This window comes from Gopherus flavomarginatus, chromosome 7 (assembly GCF_025201925.1).
Source record: "Gopherus flavomarginatus isolate rGopFla2 chromosome 7, rGopFla2.mat.asm, whole genome shotgun sequence".
NCBI classification, from domain to species: domain Eukaryota; kingdom Metazoa; phylum Chordata; order Testudines; family Testudinidae; genus Gopherus; species Gopherus flavomarginatus.
In genome coordinates this window covers 92,214,968-92,235,547 of record NC_066623.1, presented here as the reverse complement: position 1 = coordinate 92,235,547, position 20,580 = coordinate 92,214,968, and the positions used below count along the sequence as shown (strand labels likewise).

General features: G+C 43.8%; 1 protein-coding gene across 5 annotated transcripts in view; it reads left to right on the top strand.

Annotated features, from left to right (window-relative positions):
* The window catches only part of ST6GALNAC5 (ST6 N-acetylgalactosaminide alpha-2,6-sialyltransferase 5), a 166,104-nt gene that overhangs the window by 89,813 nt on the left and 55,711 nt on the right, over positions 1–20,580 (top strand). Inside the window, exon 5 of one of the 5 annotated variants that reach the window (XM_050961897.1) lies at positions 7,969–10,550. The exons of the other annotated variants lie outside the window; for them this stretch is intronic. Coding sequence (XP_050817854.1) covers positions 7,969–8,200 — 232 coding nt within the window. The 3' untranslated portion in view covers positions 8,201–10,550. Of the gene's footprint in view, positions 1–7,968; positions 10,551–20,580 lie in introns of those variants that run through there. 5 annotated transcript variants of the gene reach the window in all.

The window sequence follows — 20,580 nt, the reverse complement described above, 5'->3', positions numbered from 1 at the left end:
CTACTGGTTTTTGAATGTTATGATTCCTGATGTCAGATTTGTGTCCATTTATTCTTTTGCATAGAGACTGTCTGGTTTGGCCAATGTACATGGCAGAGGGGAATTGCTGGCACACAATGGCATATATCACGTTGGTAGATGTGCAGGTGAATGAGCCCACCATGCCATCAGGGCGACTCCCACCTTTTCATGTTCTCTGTATATGTATATATATCTCCTTACTATATGTTCCATTCTATGCATCCAGTGAAGTGGGCTGTAGCCCACGAAAGCTTATGCTCAAATAAATTTGTTAGTCTCTAAAGTGCCACAAGTATTCCTATTCTCCTTGTCTGCATGTGTGTTGACCCCCCTCAAAGAATTCTAATAGATTGGTGAGGCATGATTTCCCTTTGCAAAAGCCATGTTGGCTCTTCCCGAATTTATCATGTTCATCTATGTGTCTGTTAATTCTGTTCTTTACTATAGTTTTGTTTTGTTTTTTTGGTTTTTTACAAAATTGGTGTTACATTAGCTATTTGCCAGTTATCTGGTACAGAGGCTGATTTAAGTGACAAATTACATACCAAAGATAGTAGTTCTGCAATGGTGTATCTGAGTTCCTTTGGAACTCCTGGGGTGAATACCATCTGGTCCTGGTGACTTATAACTGTTTAATGTATCTGTTTGTTCCAAAAACTCCTCTATTGACACCTTAATCTGGGATAGTTCCTCAGTTTTGTCACCTAAAAACAATGATTCAGGTGTGGGACTCTTGCTCACATCCTCCACAGTGAAGAGCAATACAAAGAATTCATTTAGCTTCTCTGCAATGGCCTTATCATCCTTGACTGCTCCTTTAGCACCTCGATCACTCAGTGGCCCCACTGATAGTTTGGGAGGCTTCCTGCTTCTGATGGACTTTAAACATTTGCTGTTTAGTTTTTGTCTCTTTTGCTAATTGCTCTTCAAATCCTTTTTTTGGCTGTCGAATTATACTTTTACACTTGACTTGCCTGAGTTTATGCTCTTTTCTATTTTCCACAGTAGGATTTGATTTCCAATTTTTAAAATGTCTTTTTGTCTCTAACTGCCTCTTTTACTCTGTTTAGCCACAGTGCCATTTTTTGGTCCTCTTATTCTTTTTTTTACATTTAGGGTATACGTGTAGTTTTAGCCTCTTTTATATACATGGCTAATATTTATAGTTCAGTGAACAAATTATAGTACAGCGGTTCATTTACCTTCTCATAAAGATGGGAAAAATCAGTTTAATAAGCAGTAGAATTTAATCTATCCTTATTAAAGGGCACAGCCTACGTCTGTGCTGTAGAGACTAACTTTGGGGAAGGTCATGTACAAAGGCCCTTGAGAAGAACCCAGTGCTCCCATAAATACAACCTGAACTGTCTGGTTTGTCCTTGGTCTGCTCATTAAATTATAAAATATTGTAGCAAATAAAGCGTGATACTTATTTTCAAATATATGGTTACAAAATACAGTATAGTGCCATTAACTATTGTCTTCTACTAGAAGTGTGCACAAAAGGCTGAACTTGGGAGTTGTGTTTCCTGTGGTACATTAGGAACAATGTGTTTTAGGTCCAACACAGTAAAAATTTGCATTAAAATATGTTTTCATTATTTTCCAGATTAAAATCCTCCGAATGTATTGCTGATTATTTAGTTGAATAGCAAATACAAATATATTAAAATTTAATGTCTAATATTCATATTTATATTCAGCATTAAAATAAAACCAAATTTACTATTCCTCTTACCCATTTTTTAAAGTATTAATTAGCAGAGTAATGAATCTGGGTGATCACTGTCATGGAACTAAATTAATATCTCATCTGTAATATGAAGGACATTTCAGAGGAATCATAAATATTACACAGTTGGTTCTGTTGAAATTATTAGCTTAAGATCATTAACCAAACTTCTTTCTACCAGGACAGGGGGAAACAAATTCTGTTTGAAGGAATTTTTCCTACAGAATGAGAATACTTTCATTGTCAACACGAACAACACTTAGGTGTATAAATCATTTTGTACATTTACTAAATTTAATATTTACGTGTGTTGGTAGTTGCGATTGAAAGTGGAATGGTTGACCCGAATATTGTGATTTTCTGGTGTTATGCAATAGATCCATATGTAAGATAGAATAGTTCACCTTGGTCATGATATTACTGGATTTTATCAACAGTGAAGGAATTGTCTACACCGCAATTAAACACCTGCAGCTGGCTTATGTCAGCTGACATGGACAAAGGGGCTCATGATAAAGGGATGTTTAACTGTGATATAGATGCTTGGGCTGGAGCCCGAGCTCTGTGATCCTCCACTGTTGTGGAGTCCAAGAGCCCGAGCACCAGCCCGAGCCCGAACATCTACATCACAGTTAAACACCCCCTTAACCCAACTGCCGCAAGCCTGAGTCAGCTGAGAGGGGCCAGCTGTGGGATTTTAATTGCAGTGTAGACATACCCTAAGGTGCCCTGATGTTGCTCTTATGCCACTCTGTGTGAGTATCTGACTTACAAAGTGCTGCTTGGATAGGGGTGTGCTGAAGTTATTGAGCATTCCGATAGTAAGATGATAACCTGCTTTACTCCCCATAGCAAAGTTGCCCCAAAAGAAAATTGAGGAAGATCACCTACTCTGATTTTGAGTGGACTTGGGGTCAGATCTCCCTCTTCTGTAGAGAACAGGGTGACCAGATGTCCTGAATTTAGAGGGACAGTCCCGATTTTTTGGGTCTTTTTCTTATATAGGGTCCTATTACCCTCCATCCCCTGTCCTGATTTTTCACATTTGCTGTCTGGTCACCCTAGTAGATAAGCCCTTGGAAGAAGTCAGAAGAGCAGAAATACGCCACATTTTGCAGTGCTTCATTTAATTGTCCTTGCAAAATGAGGGATTTGGGCTCCTATACAATTCACAGAAAGTGAGATCTCCTAATTCCTGTGATCCTGGGCACACAAGGAAGTGTCATTCTCCCCCAGAGACAGGAGGCATTCTGTGTGGATGTTCCTGTCTCTACTGGCTCCCATTGCAACCAAGTTCCAGGAGCTGCACTGCCATTTGCTGGGTCCCCTTGGGTATGTCTACACTGCATACTAAGCCTGGGTCTGTGGGACCCAAACTTGTGGACTCACAAGTGGACTAGTGTTTCCTAGCCCATGCTTGAGCATCCACACTGCATTGTAAACCTGTATTTACAGTTGCTGGATCCGGGTTTCACAGCTGTGCAAATGCATCTCTTCTGCACTATACAGACCTTACACCCCAGGTCGGTGGTTTGACCTGCATCCACTCTGCAAAATGACAGGGTTTATCCCAAGTCACAGTGGGATTCAGGCTCTGAGAACCATCCTAGCAGGGTCCTAGGCCTTGGCTCCTGAGTGCTTGCTGATGCAAGTCAGACTGATTTATGTGTGGACACAGGGGGGCTTGGCCTCAAACCTGAGTCTCAGCCTGGTCTTAGTCTGCAGTGCAGACAGATATACCCAAGCATCTGGCTGTCCAGTAGCATCTGCTGGAAGGACACAAGAGGGTTGATGTTATTTCTGGCAGCATTAACTCCTGATAGGAAATCTGAGACAATCCCAGAATGGTGCCATAAAGAGCCGCCAGGCTTCTGCTCCACTTGCAACCCTACCAAACCTTTTCTGCACTTAACAGCTGCTAGGTGAGGGTGGCTGACACCATACATATTGCTGCTTTCCGCATTTGGGGAGGAGCTCTGTCTGAGGAGAGCCCCAGCATGGATCTGTGGAGATCTTCCCATACTAGAGCTTATTCTGATCACTGTTTTAATTGCACAACATGACTAACTCTTTTTACACGAGAGGCATATACATAGAGATGATTTAGTCAGGTAAAAAAATGATATTTTCCTATCAAGAATTCTCTTGTTTGGCTGTCAAATCATTTCTCATTTGTGGAAATTTAGGCAAATTGGTGTTTAAAGTTCTGTAATTTATTCCTTTGGCCACCACCTCTGACTCTGGCTTCTTACTCTGCCCCTCCCACAACTGCCTTAAGTCAAGTAGCTGTTGTTCCTAGTTATGTTGTCTGGAGTTAGACATTTTATTCCCAATTGTATGGCCACTATTCATAGTGCGGTATCTCCTTCAGTCCTTACTCATTGCCTTCAGTGAGAGCACTGCCTCAGTAAAGGCTGCACAATTCCGTCCCATATAATCAGGAGGAAAATGTATAAAGGTATTTGGAACAATTTTAATGGACTAGAAATTAGATTCCAAAGGGGGCAGGGCACTGGAGAGAGGAGGCAAAATTGTCCAGAAAACTTAACAGCGGAAGCACAAAATCTGCTTGTCCATACTTCAACATGGTGATTGACGATGACAGAGAATAATGACATTTTATTCGCCCTTCAAAATATATATAGTGCTCACCCCAAGTGAGCAAGTATAATTCTGCAAGGCTGATTTACAGCCACTTTTAATTTGTAAAGGAAGAGATTGACTGGAGCGGGAGATGGGATGGCCTTGTTTTTCTGCTTCATTCCTTTCAGTGCAAACAGTGTTTGCTGTATTTTCAGGTACCAGTGTGGGTGGATACCATCTGTGGAAACGTGCACTGAAGTGGCAAAAAGTAAATGATTGACGCCAGATACAAGTGCTTATTGTGTGTCAGCGCTGGCATGCAATGAGTGGGAAAGTATAGTATATTTTACAAACTGCCATCTAACAGCTCCCTCCCAGCTGTGATATTAATATGCATGCTAACTGACAAAATACTGATTAATGCCAGTATCAGGCAGTGGTAAAATAGCATCTGTTTTAATATTAATAAATGAGCTGACTAGCAATTTCCTGATAGAGATTACTCATGCATTTCATTTGCTGGTGACACAAGTTAATTGCAGTTAGGAGAGAACATGGTACAGTTAAGTTGGGTGACTGAGTTCAGCTCCAAACCCAGCTCTTCTGAAGTTCAAGGGTCTTTGGAACTGGGATTTAGGTTTGGCTTATATGAGAGAAAAAGAGACTAAACACAAAGGCCTAGGTGTTCAAATTTATTTAGACACCTAACTCCCATTGGGGATCCCTTTGAAGATCTGAGCCAAAGTTGTTATGATACAAATCTGGATGCTCCCTTCCCCTGAGTTTGGTACGTTCCTATAACTGGTTTTGGTTCAGAACCATTTCTAGTAGTCACCATTGTATTAAATGGAATAACCTGGAATTTCTGGAACCGGATCCTGGAAGTGACTGCTCATGAATAGACATCTGTACCCGTACAGAGTCCCACTGAAGCCAGTGTGGAGTTATTCACAGGATCTGGGTCTAAAATAACACATTGTTATGAACGACGAAGTGGGTATTCACCCACGAAAGCTCATGCTCCAAAACGTCTGTTAGTCTATAAGGTGCTACAGGACTCTTTGCTGCTTTTACATTGTTATGAGGTAACTATCATCCAGCACATAGGAAAGTTTGGCCTGCTATGGAAGCCGTCAAACAAAGCAAAGAATAAGATCCATGGGAGTTAATTCAAGGTACAGGCACAAGGAGAGAGAGGGAAAAGACATAATACAAATACATTCTTTGCTTCATTTGCTCTTCTGTTCCAAGTTCTTGGGACCATCCAGGTCCCAACTCCAGACCCTGAAGTTCTATATTTGTGTCTACAACTGTAGCTTTGAACTAACCTCTTTAAATAGGGAGTATCTTTCTAATAGGCTTTTATCTTTCCATATGATGAGAAGAAGGAATTCCTGTCTAATACAAGATGCTGGATACCCACCCTTTTTAATATGATGCAGCCTCCAAGATGCTGTTTAAAAGCTTAGGAAGTGCCAGAGCCAGTAAGCCTGGAAGTTTTATCAGCCATGGACCCTAAGCAGTTAATTTGTTACCACAGTAAAAGTATTAGCTAGATGGATAACATGGACCTGATTCTGATCTCTCACACACACTGATTTTACACCAGAATATTTCCAGTGATTTAAACAGTAGAGAAAGTGTGGGGAGGGGGCAGATTTACAGTAGAGAAAGTGTGTGTTGGGAGGGGAGTTAAGAGAGAGGGGGATTACATGTAAAGAAGCAATAATCTAAATTATATGCCCGTGCCTATGTACATAGTAGTTCTGATTTTCTTTTTGAATACCACGTTAAAAATATACCCTCTTAGATTTATGACAACAGTATAAACCACTCAGCTAGGAGATTTATTTTTCTTTTTAATACATTGGACCTTTTATAATAAACTTAGTGTGACATTCATTTGAAATAGAGATCTAGAAATCTACCTTGGTGATAGATGAAACCATCTATATTAAATACATATATAAACACAGATTTTTAAAATTAAAAAAAATCGGGGTCTGTAGATGAAGTACTAATGGTTGTTGGTGGGTTTTTGTTTTTTTGTTTTTTTTTGTTCTCATACATATGCCAGTAAGGCTACGTACAATAAGAACGGAATCAATCTAATTTTTAGAAATGTAATTTTATGGTTAGTGTGGTGCTGGAGGATTGATCTCAGTATTGTATTGTGTTATTAGAAAGCTAGACTGATGGAATTAAAATGTTAATCTAAGGGATAAATGGAAAGCAGCAGCAATTTTTTACATTACTGCTACACATACAATATGGAGAATGATGAAATAAGGAAAATTAGCCAGAGAATTGTGTAGGTGACAGATGCTATACAATAGAAATAATGGGCAATACCAAAATACTTTAGATTTTTTTTTGTATATTTGATTGAAATTGAGATCAAACATTAAATAGTTCTTTTTTAAAATGGAAAGTAATAAGCTTGGTATTACAGCTACCAGCGCTGATTCTGTATTGGTCTCTTCATGTGCCATATCGGGGCCAGCTCAGCGCACAGCTTAGAGCAACTTCAGAGCTCCTCCGAGTTGCAACAACTTGGAACAACCTTGTGTGGCCCATTATGCCAGTGCACAATAGTCAGAATAGTGCATTCTGGCCAATCCTGGGGGCAGGAAGGAGTGAGGCACAGAGGAATTATGGGGACTCTACATCAGCCAGAAAACAGCCCTACACTAGAGTTGTTTTGCATTGGCCATATACACTCCATTTAAGCTCCAGTAGTAACACTGGCTTGGATGTTTTCTTGTGAGATCAAATTAGCCTTGCCCATATTAAAGGCATTTGGGAAGGTAATATGTGTATTTTTCAAAACAACATACTGGCTGATGTAGAAAATCAAACAGGGCAACCAAAGTGTGGTGTGAGAATTAAAACCAAACACCTTTTCTGTAGCAGGTACCATCAGTGAGTTGAAAATTGTTAAAATGATCCATGTCTCACATAAATCGCTCTCTACTTAAAATGTTGTGCTCTGTGGCATCCCTGCAGGTTGACGTGCATGGGATTACAAGGTCTAAGAGCTGCCCTGTGTGAATGGCTTTAATTTTTGCCCCCTACGTATCTGAAAGTTGATACTATAATAGAAGGAACGCATTTGTGCATTGGTTCCATTTGATTAAAAAATCAAGAGAGGGTTGCATCAGCAACTTGATATGCATGGGAAGTGCTAATGAAATTGTATGGTTATATCCCTGGCACCATGCTGGGAGAATATTCACACAAGCAGGTGTGAGGGAATGAAGTGACTGGGATCAATTCCTCCCCTTCCCCCAGTTCAATACAGTGTGCACCTCTCCTCTCGGGTTACAAACTGAATATAAATCTCTTTTAAGCATCATGCTTCAAATTTCAGTGCAGCACTGTGGCACTGCAGTGCGTATACCCTCCCTTGCTTTTGAGCCAGGGGAGTCACTCTTTTAACAGGAAGGGAAAAGAAAATCACCTTTGCTTCATTCAGATACAGCTTAACTATGCTAGAAAAATACCAGCGGCAGGAAATTCAGTTTAACTGGGACAAAAAATGATTTGCACCCACCAGCTTATTTAAGATAGCATCTTTTTTCAATCAGTACAAAGAACATCTTGGGCTTCCATCTATTTTCTTTTTTCCACAGGGATCCTAATCATTCTTCAGTACCTTATCATTATTATGAACCTTTGGGACCTGATGAATGTACAATGTACATTTCACACGAGCGGGGACGAAAGGGCAGCCATCATCGTTTTATCACAGAGAAACGAGTGTTTGAGAACTGGGCACGGATATTCAATATTCACTTTTTTCAACCAGACTGGAAACCAGAATCACTTACGATAAATCACCTGGAGATTAAACCCGTGTTCTGAGGAATGAATGCACAAGACCGCAATCACAATCACCTACTGTATCAGGCTTTAGGGTATTGAACCTCACAGAAGAGCAAGGCAATCTAAAAAAGCAAGCTTAACAGGATCTGTGGGTGGAAACCGCTACAATATTCAGGAAGTTCTTGCGAAGGAATACATAAAAGGACATTTTGTATCCAATTGTGTTATAATCCAATAATTAACGTTGTCCAGCCAGCTCACCTCCTGTATAAGTATGTGATCTGTAAAAAGCAACTTGACTATCATTAATGGGATGTTTAATTCATTATAGTTTTTTAAAGCACGTTGCCACTGAATTTTCATAGTGAAAACGTAAAATACTTATTTAATGGAGGTTTTTATGCAGGCTAGGCTAGTATTTTTCTAATTCACAAGTATGTGATTATCTTTCATAAGCCTTCAAATCCAAAATGTATTGCTAGTCGTATAGAAAGGCCTAGCTTCTTGTTTATAAGTTTTCCCTTTGAAAAATATGATTCTGTTGAGCATGTAATTAATATTTGATCTGGAAATGTTGTATTTCTTTTTAAATGGCTGGGCTTTACTCCAAGGTAGAGTCTTTATCGGAAAGAAAATTCCCATGTGAAGATCGTGTGTGAGATGCTACCGTCTGACATTTCACATTAATATGAAAATGGCAAAGAATATTCCTTTTGATGTAAATGTGCACTTGCAGCTATGATGTCAGGCTACTCTTTCTTAATGGAGACGGGGTAGAGGGCAGGGCAAGGTTTACTAGATTGTATCCTGGGATATCGCCACCATCTGTGGCACTGTGCATATAATTAAGACTGAGAAATGAGAGGGGCCACTTCAAGAGGTCAGAGGACTCTCAGTAACTCCATTATTCTGTTTGGCCTTTTATACTTCCCACTAACTCTGTAATCCTCCTATTTCCAGCTGCAATCTGCAGACAGCCCGCAATGGATAGAGGGCTGGTCTACACTACGGGGGAAAATTGATCTTAGATACGCAACTTCAGCTACGTGAATAACGTAGCTGAAGTCGAAGTATCTAAGATCGAATTACTCACCGTCCTCACGGCGCGGGATCGATGTCCACGGCTCCCCGTCGATTCTGCAACTCCATTTGGGTTGGTGGAGTTACGGAATCGATATAAGCGCGTTCGGGGAACGATATATCGTGTCTAGATGAGACACGATATATCGATCCCCGAGCAATCAATTGCTACCCGCCAATACGGCGGGTAGTGAAGATGTACCCTAAGAGTATATGAACTGATGCCTTCCCCTACGATAAGTACTTATGTGATGTTCCTAAGTCTACACCAACCAGCAGAATAGAAATCAGATGGCATCAGTCACGTGAGATACAATGTTGCCATTCCAAACTCTCTCCCATCCAGTCCCCCAGTAACTTTCTTCTCATAGATCCTGGGTCACAGAGAGGTTAGGAGCCTGAGCGGCTTGAGCTCAGTGGTTCTGGGACTGTCCCCTTAAAGACAAAAAGTAGCAGAACATGGCAGGTTCTTCACGATGCACATGTGGCTAGTTCCTGTGAATTACAGGGGTGGACACTAATAGTTCGATATATGGAAATTTACAGTGGGTCTTATTCAATTATAATGGCTTGTGCATAAAGATGGATTTCATTTCTGGTGTTTTGTCCTTTCACCTCGCAACTACTAAAACTCAATCACTTCTTCAAAGTAATTGCAGGGAATAATTTATTTATTACATGAGTGCTGTAATTCAGGCTATAAAGCTACTTCATTGTACAAAGAGTGAAACCAAAGCTATTGTTAATGGTTGATCTTAAAATGTCAAAAGTCAGGAAGCTCAAAAGTGAGGTGTAGTACACCGCGGCAGTGGCACACAGTTTGCCCAAATTCACACCTGATGGGAGTAGCTACACCCCCTGTGGAAATCTCTGCATCGTACTCAGCCAGGACATAACCAGTGGTGGCACTTGGTTAGAAAATGGGTGTAATGGGTCATATAGCATAATTTGCACCAATTTAAGATTCTGAGAGAATCTAAACTGTAACTGCAAAGAGGTGGAAGGGATGCAGCAAGTAGGATAAAGCAGTCCTTCTACTTTGTCTCAGTTGGTATTTTCCCCCCTGCTACGTACCCCTTCTGTCTGCAACCGCCTGAATGCAAAATTAGTACACGTTACACTACTTGGCCAATTATTTAACCCCATGCACTGGCCAATTTCCAGCTGATGTTTAATTTCCACCATTTAGGGAAGGAGTTCTCAAACTTCATTGCACCATGACCCTCTTCTGACAACAAAAATTACTACATACCCCGCATAAGGGGGGATCAAAGCTTAAGCCCTGCTGCCCCGGATGTGGGGGCCAAACCCCAAGCTTCATCACCCAGGGTGGGGTGGGGTCAAAGCCAAGGCAAGGGGCTGTAATCTGAGCCCTGCCACCCAGGGCTGAAGCTCTCAGGCTTCAGCTTCTGGCCTAGCCATGTGGCTCAAGCTTTGGCCTGGGGTGATGGGCCTCAGACTTCAGCTTTGGCCCTGGGCCCCAGCAAGTCTAAGACAGCCCCTCATAACCCCATTAAACCAGGGTTGTGACCCACTTTGCGGTTCTGACTCCCAGTTTGAGAACCGTGGATTTCGGGTGAGCTTCCCAGCCCGGGTAGACAGACACACACTAGCTCAAGTTGAGGTAAACCTCAAACAATGAGCACCGAGGATGTTGTGGCACTAACAGTGCCATAGGATAGCCACCTGCGTACAAGCCCTCTTGACACACACACCCCGGATTCCTAAACAGGTGACCAGCCTGTGTCATAATGTCCACACCACTATTTTCAGCACAGTAGCTTGAGCGGAGGTAGCTTGTGTCTACCTGGGCAGGCATGGTCCCAGCTGCCGTGAAGACATGTCCTTACTGACTGTGTTTTATTCCTCCCATGTTATGTCATGGCACCTTAGAAAGAAAAGAATGGATTTTAAACTAATGACTGTGTGAAGCACCATTTCACCCTGGCTACTGGTGGCATATCCAGCACATAGTGCTAAAATTGGTGAACTTTAGTCAAATTGATTTACAGAGCATGTTAACTGTCACTGTAAAAGATTTTGTTATAGATTACAATGTTTCCTAGGCTGCCACAGTGACCTGTCTTTTAGTTACTTTATTATTGATTTAATGCTAAAAGGATTTGGGACATGGTAAAATATAGCACTGTTAGGGTACGTCTACACTGCGAAGACACTGGCAGCACACAGTCTCAGAGCCCACTCCATTGGCTGCGACGCAGGCTGTGGGACTAAAAATAGCAGTAGAGACGCTAAGGCTTGGGTTGGCGCCCAGGCTGTGAGCTCCTCCACCCTCGCTGGGTTTCAGCACCCAGGCTCTAGTCCAAGGCTGATCAGCTAAACTGCTATTTTTAGCCCCAGAGCCTGAGCTCAAGTCAGCGGACCCAGGCCAGCCACAGCTGTGCTGCAATGAAAGAGCTGCAGAGCCAACGTAGCCTGAGGTCTTCTATCACTGTGTGGCTGTCAGACTTGCATGTGACATGCGGCCATAGTAAAAATCCCTAAGAAATTGTAGTTACGTATGGGTTAAACAGTGTACTGGTCCCTTTTCTATATTAACTAGGAATTGCCAGCCTGGATTAGCAGCAAGGTCCAGCTCAGTCACCAACAATGGCCAATACTAATACTTTAGGGTGGGATAGGGGAGAGGAACGAGAACCCTGCAGGAGACAATTGTGGGATAATCGCTAATAGTTAGAGCTTGGATTTAGCCCTGAAGCAGGTGGTTTAATAGTGTTACCAATAACTAATCTGGTGGCTGCTGTTACCCATGAAATGGCCAATGACTCCTCTAAGGTGCCTAGCTGCCTCATTAGCTACCTAACACCTCCGTTTAGTTGTCACTGACTTTTTTCAAAAGTGCCACTCTGCTGCTATCTAACCCTAAGTCTGCTAGGTGTCTGTGAGTCCTCCAATCAGCATTCACAAAGCCACCTCAGTCAACAGGCCACCGCCCCCCCACCCCCACAGCTAACATGCAGTTTAGGCTGAGTGCCACCGCCCCCCCCCCCCCAGCAGGATACCGTCTAGCTTGTCAGTGGGGCCTGCTCCCATAGGCATACACTGAACATGCAGCTGGGGGGGGCGTTGGGGGCGCTGGATGCAGGCCCCTTGTAGGTAGGGTTGTCAAGATGCTAATAGCACAAAATTGAACACCCCTGCCCCAAGGCCCCGCCCCTGTCCTGACCGTTCTCTGAGGCCCCACCCTCCACTCTCTCTCCGTTCCCCCCCCCCTTCCTCCATCACTTGCTGTCCCCCACCCTCACTCACTTTCACTGGGGTTGTGGGAGAGGGCTCCAGCCGGGGCAGGAGGTTGGGGTATGGGTTCTGGGTGGGGCCAGAAATGAGGGGTTCAGGGTCCAGGAGAGGGCTCGAAGCTGGAACAGGAGTCCCAGGGGCACTTACCGCGCCTCCCAGGAGGCAGCTGCCAGGGCCTTGCAGCCCTGGCCAATGGGCATTGCAGAGCCTGCACATGGGGCCAGGGGAGAGGAGGGAGTGCACGGGGCTTCCCTGGCTTCCCATGTGCCTAGGGGCTGCAAGGCCCTGGCGGCCACTTCCAGGAGCCGCCCAGCATTAAGGTGGGCAGGGAGCCTGCCTTATCCCCAGGCCCTCACTGCGCTGCTGACGAGACTTTTAACGGCCAGATTGGCGATGCCAACTAAAGCCACCAGGGTCCCTTTTTGACTGGGTATTCCGGTCAAAAACTGGATGCCTGGCAACCCTACTTGTAGGCCCAGGAGCAGCACTCACACAGGAGGCAGCCAGGGGAATGGGGTAAATGTGACAGAGCTCAAGAATGAGCAGGATCCAGAGAGAGCAAGTGATGCAGTTTTGGCCACTGGGGCAGCCAAACAGATGGCCTGGCTTAGGTGCCTCATGCCAGCAGAGGGTTCAGCGCTGAGGAGCCAGAGTGGTGTGTGTGCCTGGCTCTGGTCAGTAGCCAAGTGTACCCGGCCCGCCACTTGAGGCAAAAACAAGAAACGGGCTTCTTTCTTGGGCATGTCCCTCCTAGCTCGCTGAGCTGGCTTCCTACTCAGCTTGCTGGTTTCTGGGAAAAAACACCAACCCAATATCCCTTAGGTGCCTGGGACTAGCACTACAAAGGGACTTAGGTGGTGCACGTGGCAGCCTCAGGACCGTTAGGCATCCAGGTTCCTCCAGACGTGGGGTGGGCAGAGCTAAATGCGTAAGGGAATGGCTGTGATGGAATCATGGTGTCTGACCACAGCACATGTAGCCAGACCTGAACCACCTTTACCCAAGCTGGCTTGGGGTGCAACAGCAGCGAAGCTGTGGCAGCTCAGGCTGCAGACGTGTAGCCGGGCCCCCGAGCTCGCCCACACTGATGTCTGTGTTGCTGAAGCTTTACCAAACAAGCTAGCGCAGCTATGTATATCCCTGTGCCATCACGCACATGCTAATTGCAGTGTAGACATACCCTAAAAAATGGGAGTCTCAGATGCCACCCAGCTAGCCAGGCCCGTAGGAAATTCTGAGGTGAGGGGTGTAGCCTTAGCTCTGCCCATAGGCAGCGGGTGAAGCTTCCCCTTGGGGAGGCTAGCCCCTGTCTGTCTTTTCTAGCCAAGGGCCCCTCCCCACTCTGTGCTCGCCGCTGCTCCCTGTGAGAGCACAGCCAGGGCCACTGGGTGGGGGAGGAGCACTGAGATCCTTGTTAGGGCCACAGGGTTGAGCACCTCCACCTCCACCCCTGATGACCCTGGCTGGGCCGGGGGCGGGGGGGCGCATGTCAGGGGGAGGCTGAGAGCTTGGCTGGAGCTATGGGGGAGGGAGGTGTTGAGAGCTTGGCCCTGGCTGAAGCATGGATCCCTTCCCCCACCCTATTCCAGCCCTCCACTCCCCCATCTCCTGAGGTGAGAAAAGCTCTGTGCCCCTGCCATGGCTGCAGCAGGGCACAAGAATGCCGTCAGGCCTGGGATCGTGGCAGGGGACTTTTATTTCAGGGGGACCCAAGGCCCCAGAGCTATCATGCCCCACCCCCTCACAGCATGAGATTTGGGGAGTTAGGCACCAGGCTGGATCAGTGCCTTGCACGTGGCATTCACAGCCATGAACCCACTTCTAGTGGTTAGGTGCCTAAGCCAGTCAGCCCTTTCTCAAGAAAAACCTCAGAGATGGTGGTGGTGGGTCTGCTTTTAACTGAAATCCTAGGGGCAAGAGCATTTACCCAGGATGTGAGAGCCAAATCCCACCTCTTTGTGGACCAGCCACCCTCCCCAGGAGAGTGCCCTAAGCACTTGGGTACATGGGAGGCATTGGGGGGTGGATGTCTTGAAGCTCTCCTGTTGCTGCTCTTCCACTGTATAATTAAGTAGTCAGGAAATGGGGGTGGAGGGAGAAAGAGAGCGAGGGAAAAAATATGAATGAATTGCTATAGGCCAGTGGGTAGGGCATTCTCTGCTTCCCCACCTCCTAGGGGCAGGAGCAGAAGGGGCAAGCCCATAAGCCTTCCTAGTCACAGAATTTGTCAGGCCTCCCGTCCCTGCCCCCACATTACATGGAATCTGAAACCTTTTTTTTTTTTTGGCAAAGGCTCTACCCTGCAGCAGGACTGGGATCCCCCTGCCATAATAGTGGGCTAAAAATTCAACAAACAATGCGGGAGCAAGTGGGCTGGGAGGAGCAGTAAGGGAGGCATTGTCACTACTTACTGCTGCTCCAGTGGTGCTGCCTTCAGAGCTAGGTGCTGGAGAGCGGCAGCTAATGGCTGGTGGGGGTGAGGGGGCATTTATAGTGCTTGCAGCCTATTTGTTTAATCCCACTCCCATCCCACACTGTTGCGTTTCTCCCCATCCCGTAAGCAGCGCCCTCCCTCAGTTTATATACTACTGCCAAAAAGCATCCTCTCAGCCTAACTATTGGGTTGGGCCCCACAGGTGAGATTGGTTGGGGCTGTGAATCCCACCAAGGCCCATGAGTTAGGCAGCAAGTCACTTGGTGGTGTCAGGACTGAGGCAGCTGTGTGCATGCCCACCACGTCAGCATCTCAAACTTTACCAACAGAGACATATGTGCCTACGAGGCATTAGATCCACACAGGAGGTTTTAGCTCAACCCTGCCATGCCTAATTTTAGTCACTGTGCTGCCTAATAAAATCCTTAGCCTTGAGTTAGGCCTCTAGACTCCCTGTGCACTGTATAGGGAGAGTTGGGCACTTAAAAGTAGGATTCACAGCAGGAAGCAAGCTGAGCCAATGGGAAATGTCAAGGACAGGATGTATCTGTGAACTAGGGCTCTGGGCAACTCAGCAGCTCTGGAAAAGCATCAGCACTTAGGCAGCTTTGCACATACCTAACTGGTGAAATTTAGGTGCCCACACTTAGGGTTAGATGGCAGCTGAGTGGTGGTTTTGAGCCTGTCAGTGGTGCCTAAACGTTGGACTCAGACGGCACAGTACCTTTGTAGATCAAGCCCCTAACTCTCCCCCTATATTGTATGGGGAGCCTAAGTGCCAACCTAGGGGCTGAAAATTCCTGTAGGTGGCAGGGCAATTAAGGCTTAGGTATTGGAACGCTAATCAGCAGCTTTAAAGATCTGGGTCTGAGTTCCCCCATCTAATTAAGCAGAATGTAGAAGTGTTTCTTAAGGATGCTTCAGCATTTAAGCCAAAAATTTCTAAGGAAATACTTTTTCAGACAATGTGTAATTAGAACTCACTGCCACAGGATGGGGATGAGGCCAAGACCTTAGCAAAAGGGAGTGGATATTTATAGGGAAATCATTTTTAATTTTTCCCCTCTAGTCCACACAGCAAAAATTACCGGTATACAAAATAAAACCTAGTGAATTCATTAATTTTAAAAAACACTTTAGTACTATTTATATTTACAAATGACCAAACTGCTTTTTTTCTACATTTTGAAAAGTTGTAACTGTACGTTCCATTCCAGCCTGGCATGGGGTTTTAGAGTATAGTTAAACTAAGGATCGGTAATGGTAAAGGCTGCCAGACTTGAGATGTAGTGCAACTAGGCACCGCTGTCCTTACCTGCTTTGTACTGTCATTCTAGACTTGTCACTATGATTGTATTGACTCAGTAGCTCCAGTGTGCATCACCTCTGATATTAAAAAAACATTGTAAAACAGTATTTACAGATATCAGTAATTTTAAGATCTACTTAAACTCGAATGTCTAACGTACGTTTTCTTCTCTGGCCAGCTTCACTACAGTGGTTGTTTTTCAGCTTTAAGAACTATAACTCTAGTGTGACATGTGCAACTGGAATTGAATATGACAAAGGAAATATCTCTGCAACTCTAGAAAAATACTGCTTTTGGTTTCTGTTTTTTTAGCACAAAGATGTCCAGCTAAAAGCATTATGATATAAAATAATAATCATGTGCACTTCAAAGAACCTTTCATCCAGGGATTTTTAGAGCACTTTATAAAGCTGGATAAGTACTATTTATGCCCATTGTTACAGATACGGAAATTGAAGTATAGCGGTTAAGGTCCAGATTCTCAAAGGTATTTAGGCACTTAATTCCCATGGGTTTCATCTAGGTAACCTGGCTTAAAGTCATGTGACAAGTTAGCACCACACTTGAGAATACAACTCCTGTTAACTAGTTGATGCTCTTAAGCATTCGTGTCAGGAACCATCACTTCACAAACAGCACCAGTCACCACAAAAAAGATCCCTCATTTCACAATATACTACATACAGTAAATATTCACCCAAGAACAATTAAATTAAAATAATAATTGGGGTCCAACCCTGCAGTACTTTCTCGGGCAATCTTTCCATGGGCTTCAGTGAGCTTTTTACTCAAGTAAAGTGTGAGGACAGTGAGGCTTAGAGTTCCAGGAAAATGTTCAGAATGACATACAGAAGATGAACAAGCAAATGAGAACTGTGCCTCTAGATCCTGACCTAACTCTAAGGATAGTTATTCCTGCAGTTCTGGAGGAAACAGTAGTAAGTTAGGGAAGTTTTCTAATTAATGTTTGTTCTGTTTCTTTGGCTCCCGGACATAAGTCGATTGTAGCTGCCCAGGCATGTATATGGCACTCATCACCATAGAATCTGAGCAGCTAAGGTAATCTGGCCCCAAAAGAGTGGAACACAGTGGTGGCATAATGGCAACCGTGTGGTACTATAGGGGGTTACTATGTGAATATTTCACACCTCTCTTGCATTTTGAATTCAGAAATGCTGCATATTGCATATAGCACCCTTCACCAACGATACTTAGGGGAAAAATATGATTATCACCCCTAACTGATGGAAATTAAATATTTAATTGGCTATAATGAGTCCTATTTCTATATCAATTAAACATCATAGCTGAAGGACAAGAAACTATAACAGGTAAAAACACAGTTAAACAGAAGTAGAGCATATTTGTACGATCAGCAAATTGTAACTAAAAAAATGGGATATTCCAGGAATCAGCATCTGAATCTTTACTGAAAGAAAGTGAAATTCAAATAGCTTTGAATTAACAGCTGTCTGTTACAGAGCAGAGCAGTGCAGCTAACATATATGTCAAATGTAATACTGTCCAGGGAAAATATTCTGGAGTAACAGACTCCTTTAAAAATATGTAGGAAATATAAAAGAACCGGAAAAGTCAATACGATGGGGAGATCGCCACTGAGCTGGGGCAGAACAATATAAACATGATGTGGTTGGGAAATGGCCCCACTTACAACACAAAATATTGGTTCCCATTCCAGGGTTCTTTAAAAATGTTCTTTAACATATGTAAAGTAACAGAGAAAAGTGACTCTAAAGGGCCAGGCTGTGCTTTCAAAGTGGAGTCTCAGTGCTCTGGGGAAGCTCTGGGTGACAGTGCCTCTGACCACATCTGTAGTGCAGCTGTGCGCCATATCCCTTAGGAGAGTACAGCCTGAGATCCTGCTGACAACTGCAAGTTCTGTAGGGAAAACACTAGACGCTGCCCAATGCAGGAGAACCAGAAGGCTGAGTTGTTTTAGGTTTTGCTGTTGCTATAAAGGCAAACCCCCAATAGGGGGTAATAAAGAAAAAGTCAACGGGAAATATTTTCCTCACCTCCCACAGTGGTTGCACCCATGGTTTGGAACCTATCTAATGTATGTGATAGCATGTTACAGGACAGAAATGTCACCTTCTTACATGTAGCTACTAAGATAACTGGTATATATGGTTACCAGTATTCAGACGATTGCTGTATTTATTTTTCCGTCTCATTACTGTATCTCCTTTATGACCATCTTTTATGTAAATCAGTGCTATGCCCTCACCTGCAATCTTCTAATTCCTAGTTATTCCATCATAACAGTGATAATGCAGAAAATAGGAGGGCTATATAGATAGGCTACAAAAATACAGGCACAGAAAGACTTCTGTATGAAGAGAGAATGCAAAGATCAGGACTACTTAGTTTAAAACAAAAACAAGGACTCTAAGGTGCCACCGGACTCCTTGTTTTTGTGGATACAGACTAACGCGGCTACCCACAGCAGAGGGGAGGTGACAATACAAAATAAGAAATCGTATAGCAAAGGTAAATTGGATGCTCCTATTTACCCTTTCCATGCAGTACAAGAGCATGGGGATACTCAGTGGAACCTGAAGACAATACAATCTAAACCGTTAAAGGAAGTACTTTATTACATGATGCAACTGTAACCTGTGCAACTCCTTACCACAAAAATTAAAAACTAACAATAAGATGGTTAATAAGCCCTCCTACAGCTACATTAAATCAGATAACAACGCTTCCTACAAGAATAACTAATAATCATAGAGCACGTTGTCAGCTGTAGATCTCAAAATGCTTTACAAAGGAGGACAGTATCATTTCCCCCATTGTAAAAATGGGGAAACACAGAGAGATGAAGTAATTTGCCCAAGCTCACCCAACAGGCCAGAGCTAGGAATAGAAACTGGGTCTCTCAAGTCCCAGTCTAGCGCTCTGCTCACTATGCTCTGCAACCCTGTCTCCCTACAAAGGAAATTCACCTTAATTAACATGAGCACAACACATTCCACAGGGGATAGTTATTCCACAACTATCCACTGCAGAATTAGGGTCTATTTTTCGAGCCCCTTCTCTGAATCAGCTAGTAGTGGTCATTCTCCGAGACAGGATCCTGGAACAATTCCTATCTTGTTAAGTAGGTCATGCAGGAAAGTTCATGCCCAAAACCCTCATTTAAGGAGAATCCAAGGGGTAACTGGGAGCAAGGGAGTCCTAACAGAGGCAGGTTACTGAGTAGCTGGGAATTTGGTGCTGCCATGGCAGTACAGGAACTTAAGGTAGAAGAACCTGTGCCTCTAATGCAGCTTGGGTGAATGAACCTCTGCTGCTTCTGCAGGGAAGATGAATGGCGCAAAAGGCTTGTTCCCACCAGCCCCTTTCTGGAGCAGGGGACAATCTGGCTTTGGTTTTATACTTTTAAATCAAAAACAAAACTGTTTGATGTTACTACATGAGTCACTTCTTCCCAAGAACCCTGAAATGGTGGCTGTGTACATTATAACTATCTTCTTTACAGCCCTGTCCGCCCCCAGTGCTATGGGCCTGATCAAACAGTAAATACATGGCAGTATTATTCCAGTAACCATTTGGTGATAGGAGAAGAAACAGTTGCTATTTTCATACAGTTTTAGAAAAAGAAAATAAGATGACATGTCATAGAGAAAATGTATCTTCCCAACAGAATATAAAGCTCAGTTGACTGATCTACCCTTAAAAGTTTTGCTGGCATAGCAAAGTCAGTTAGGAATATGAAAAAAATATCACCCCTCTCCGTCCCCACCCCCCACCCCAGCTATGCCAGAAACAGCCCTGCTGTAGACATAGTTATACCTGCCAAAAAAATCCTTTTGGAAGCATAGGTTATTTAGAGTCCAGGGAACTGGTATAAGCTATATTGGCAAAAGAATATTTCTTTGCTGATGCAAACTGCATCTCCACTAGGCTACATCAACAAACCCTTTCTAGCATAGACAAGTGTGTCCCTCATATACATATATGTAAAAATATACACCTCTACCTCGATATAACGCTGTCCTTGGGAGCCAAAAAATCTTACTATGTTATAGGTGAAACCACGTTATATCAAACTTGCTTTGATCCGCCGGAGTGTGCAGCCCAGCCCCCCTGGAGCACTGCTTTACCACGTTATATCTGAATTTGTGTTATACCAGTCATGTTATATCGGGGTAGAGGTGTATATATAATAGTATAGGGAGAGATGAAGTGGAGAGAAATTTAATATATACATGTACCTGTGTTAAAAAACAAAACTTGAAAGGCACATGCCAGTTTAACTATTTAGATGTGACAGAAATCCACTTTAGGAAAAAACAAAAGCAAAAGACCCCA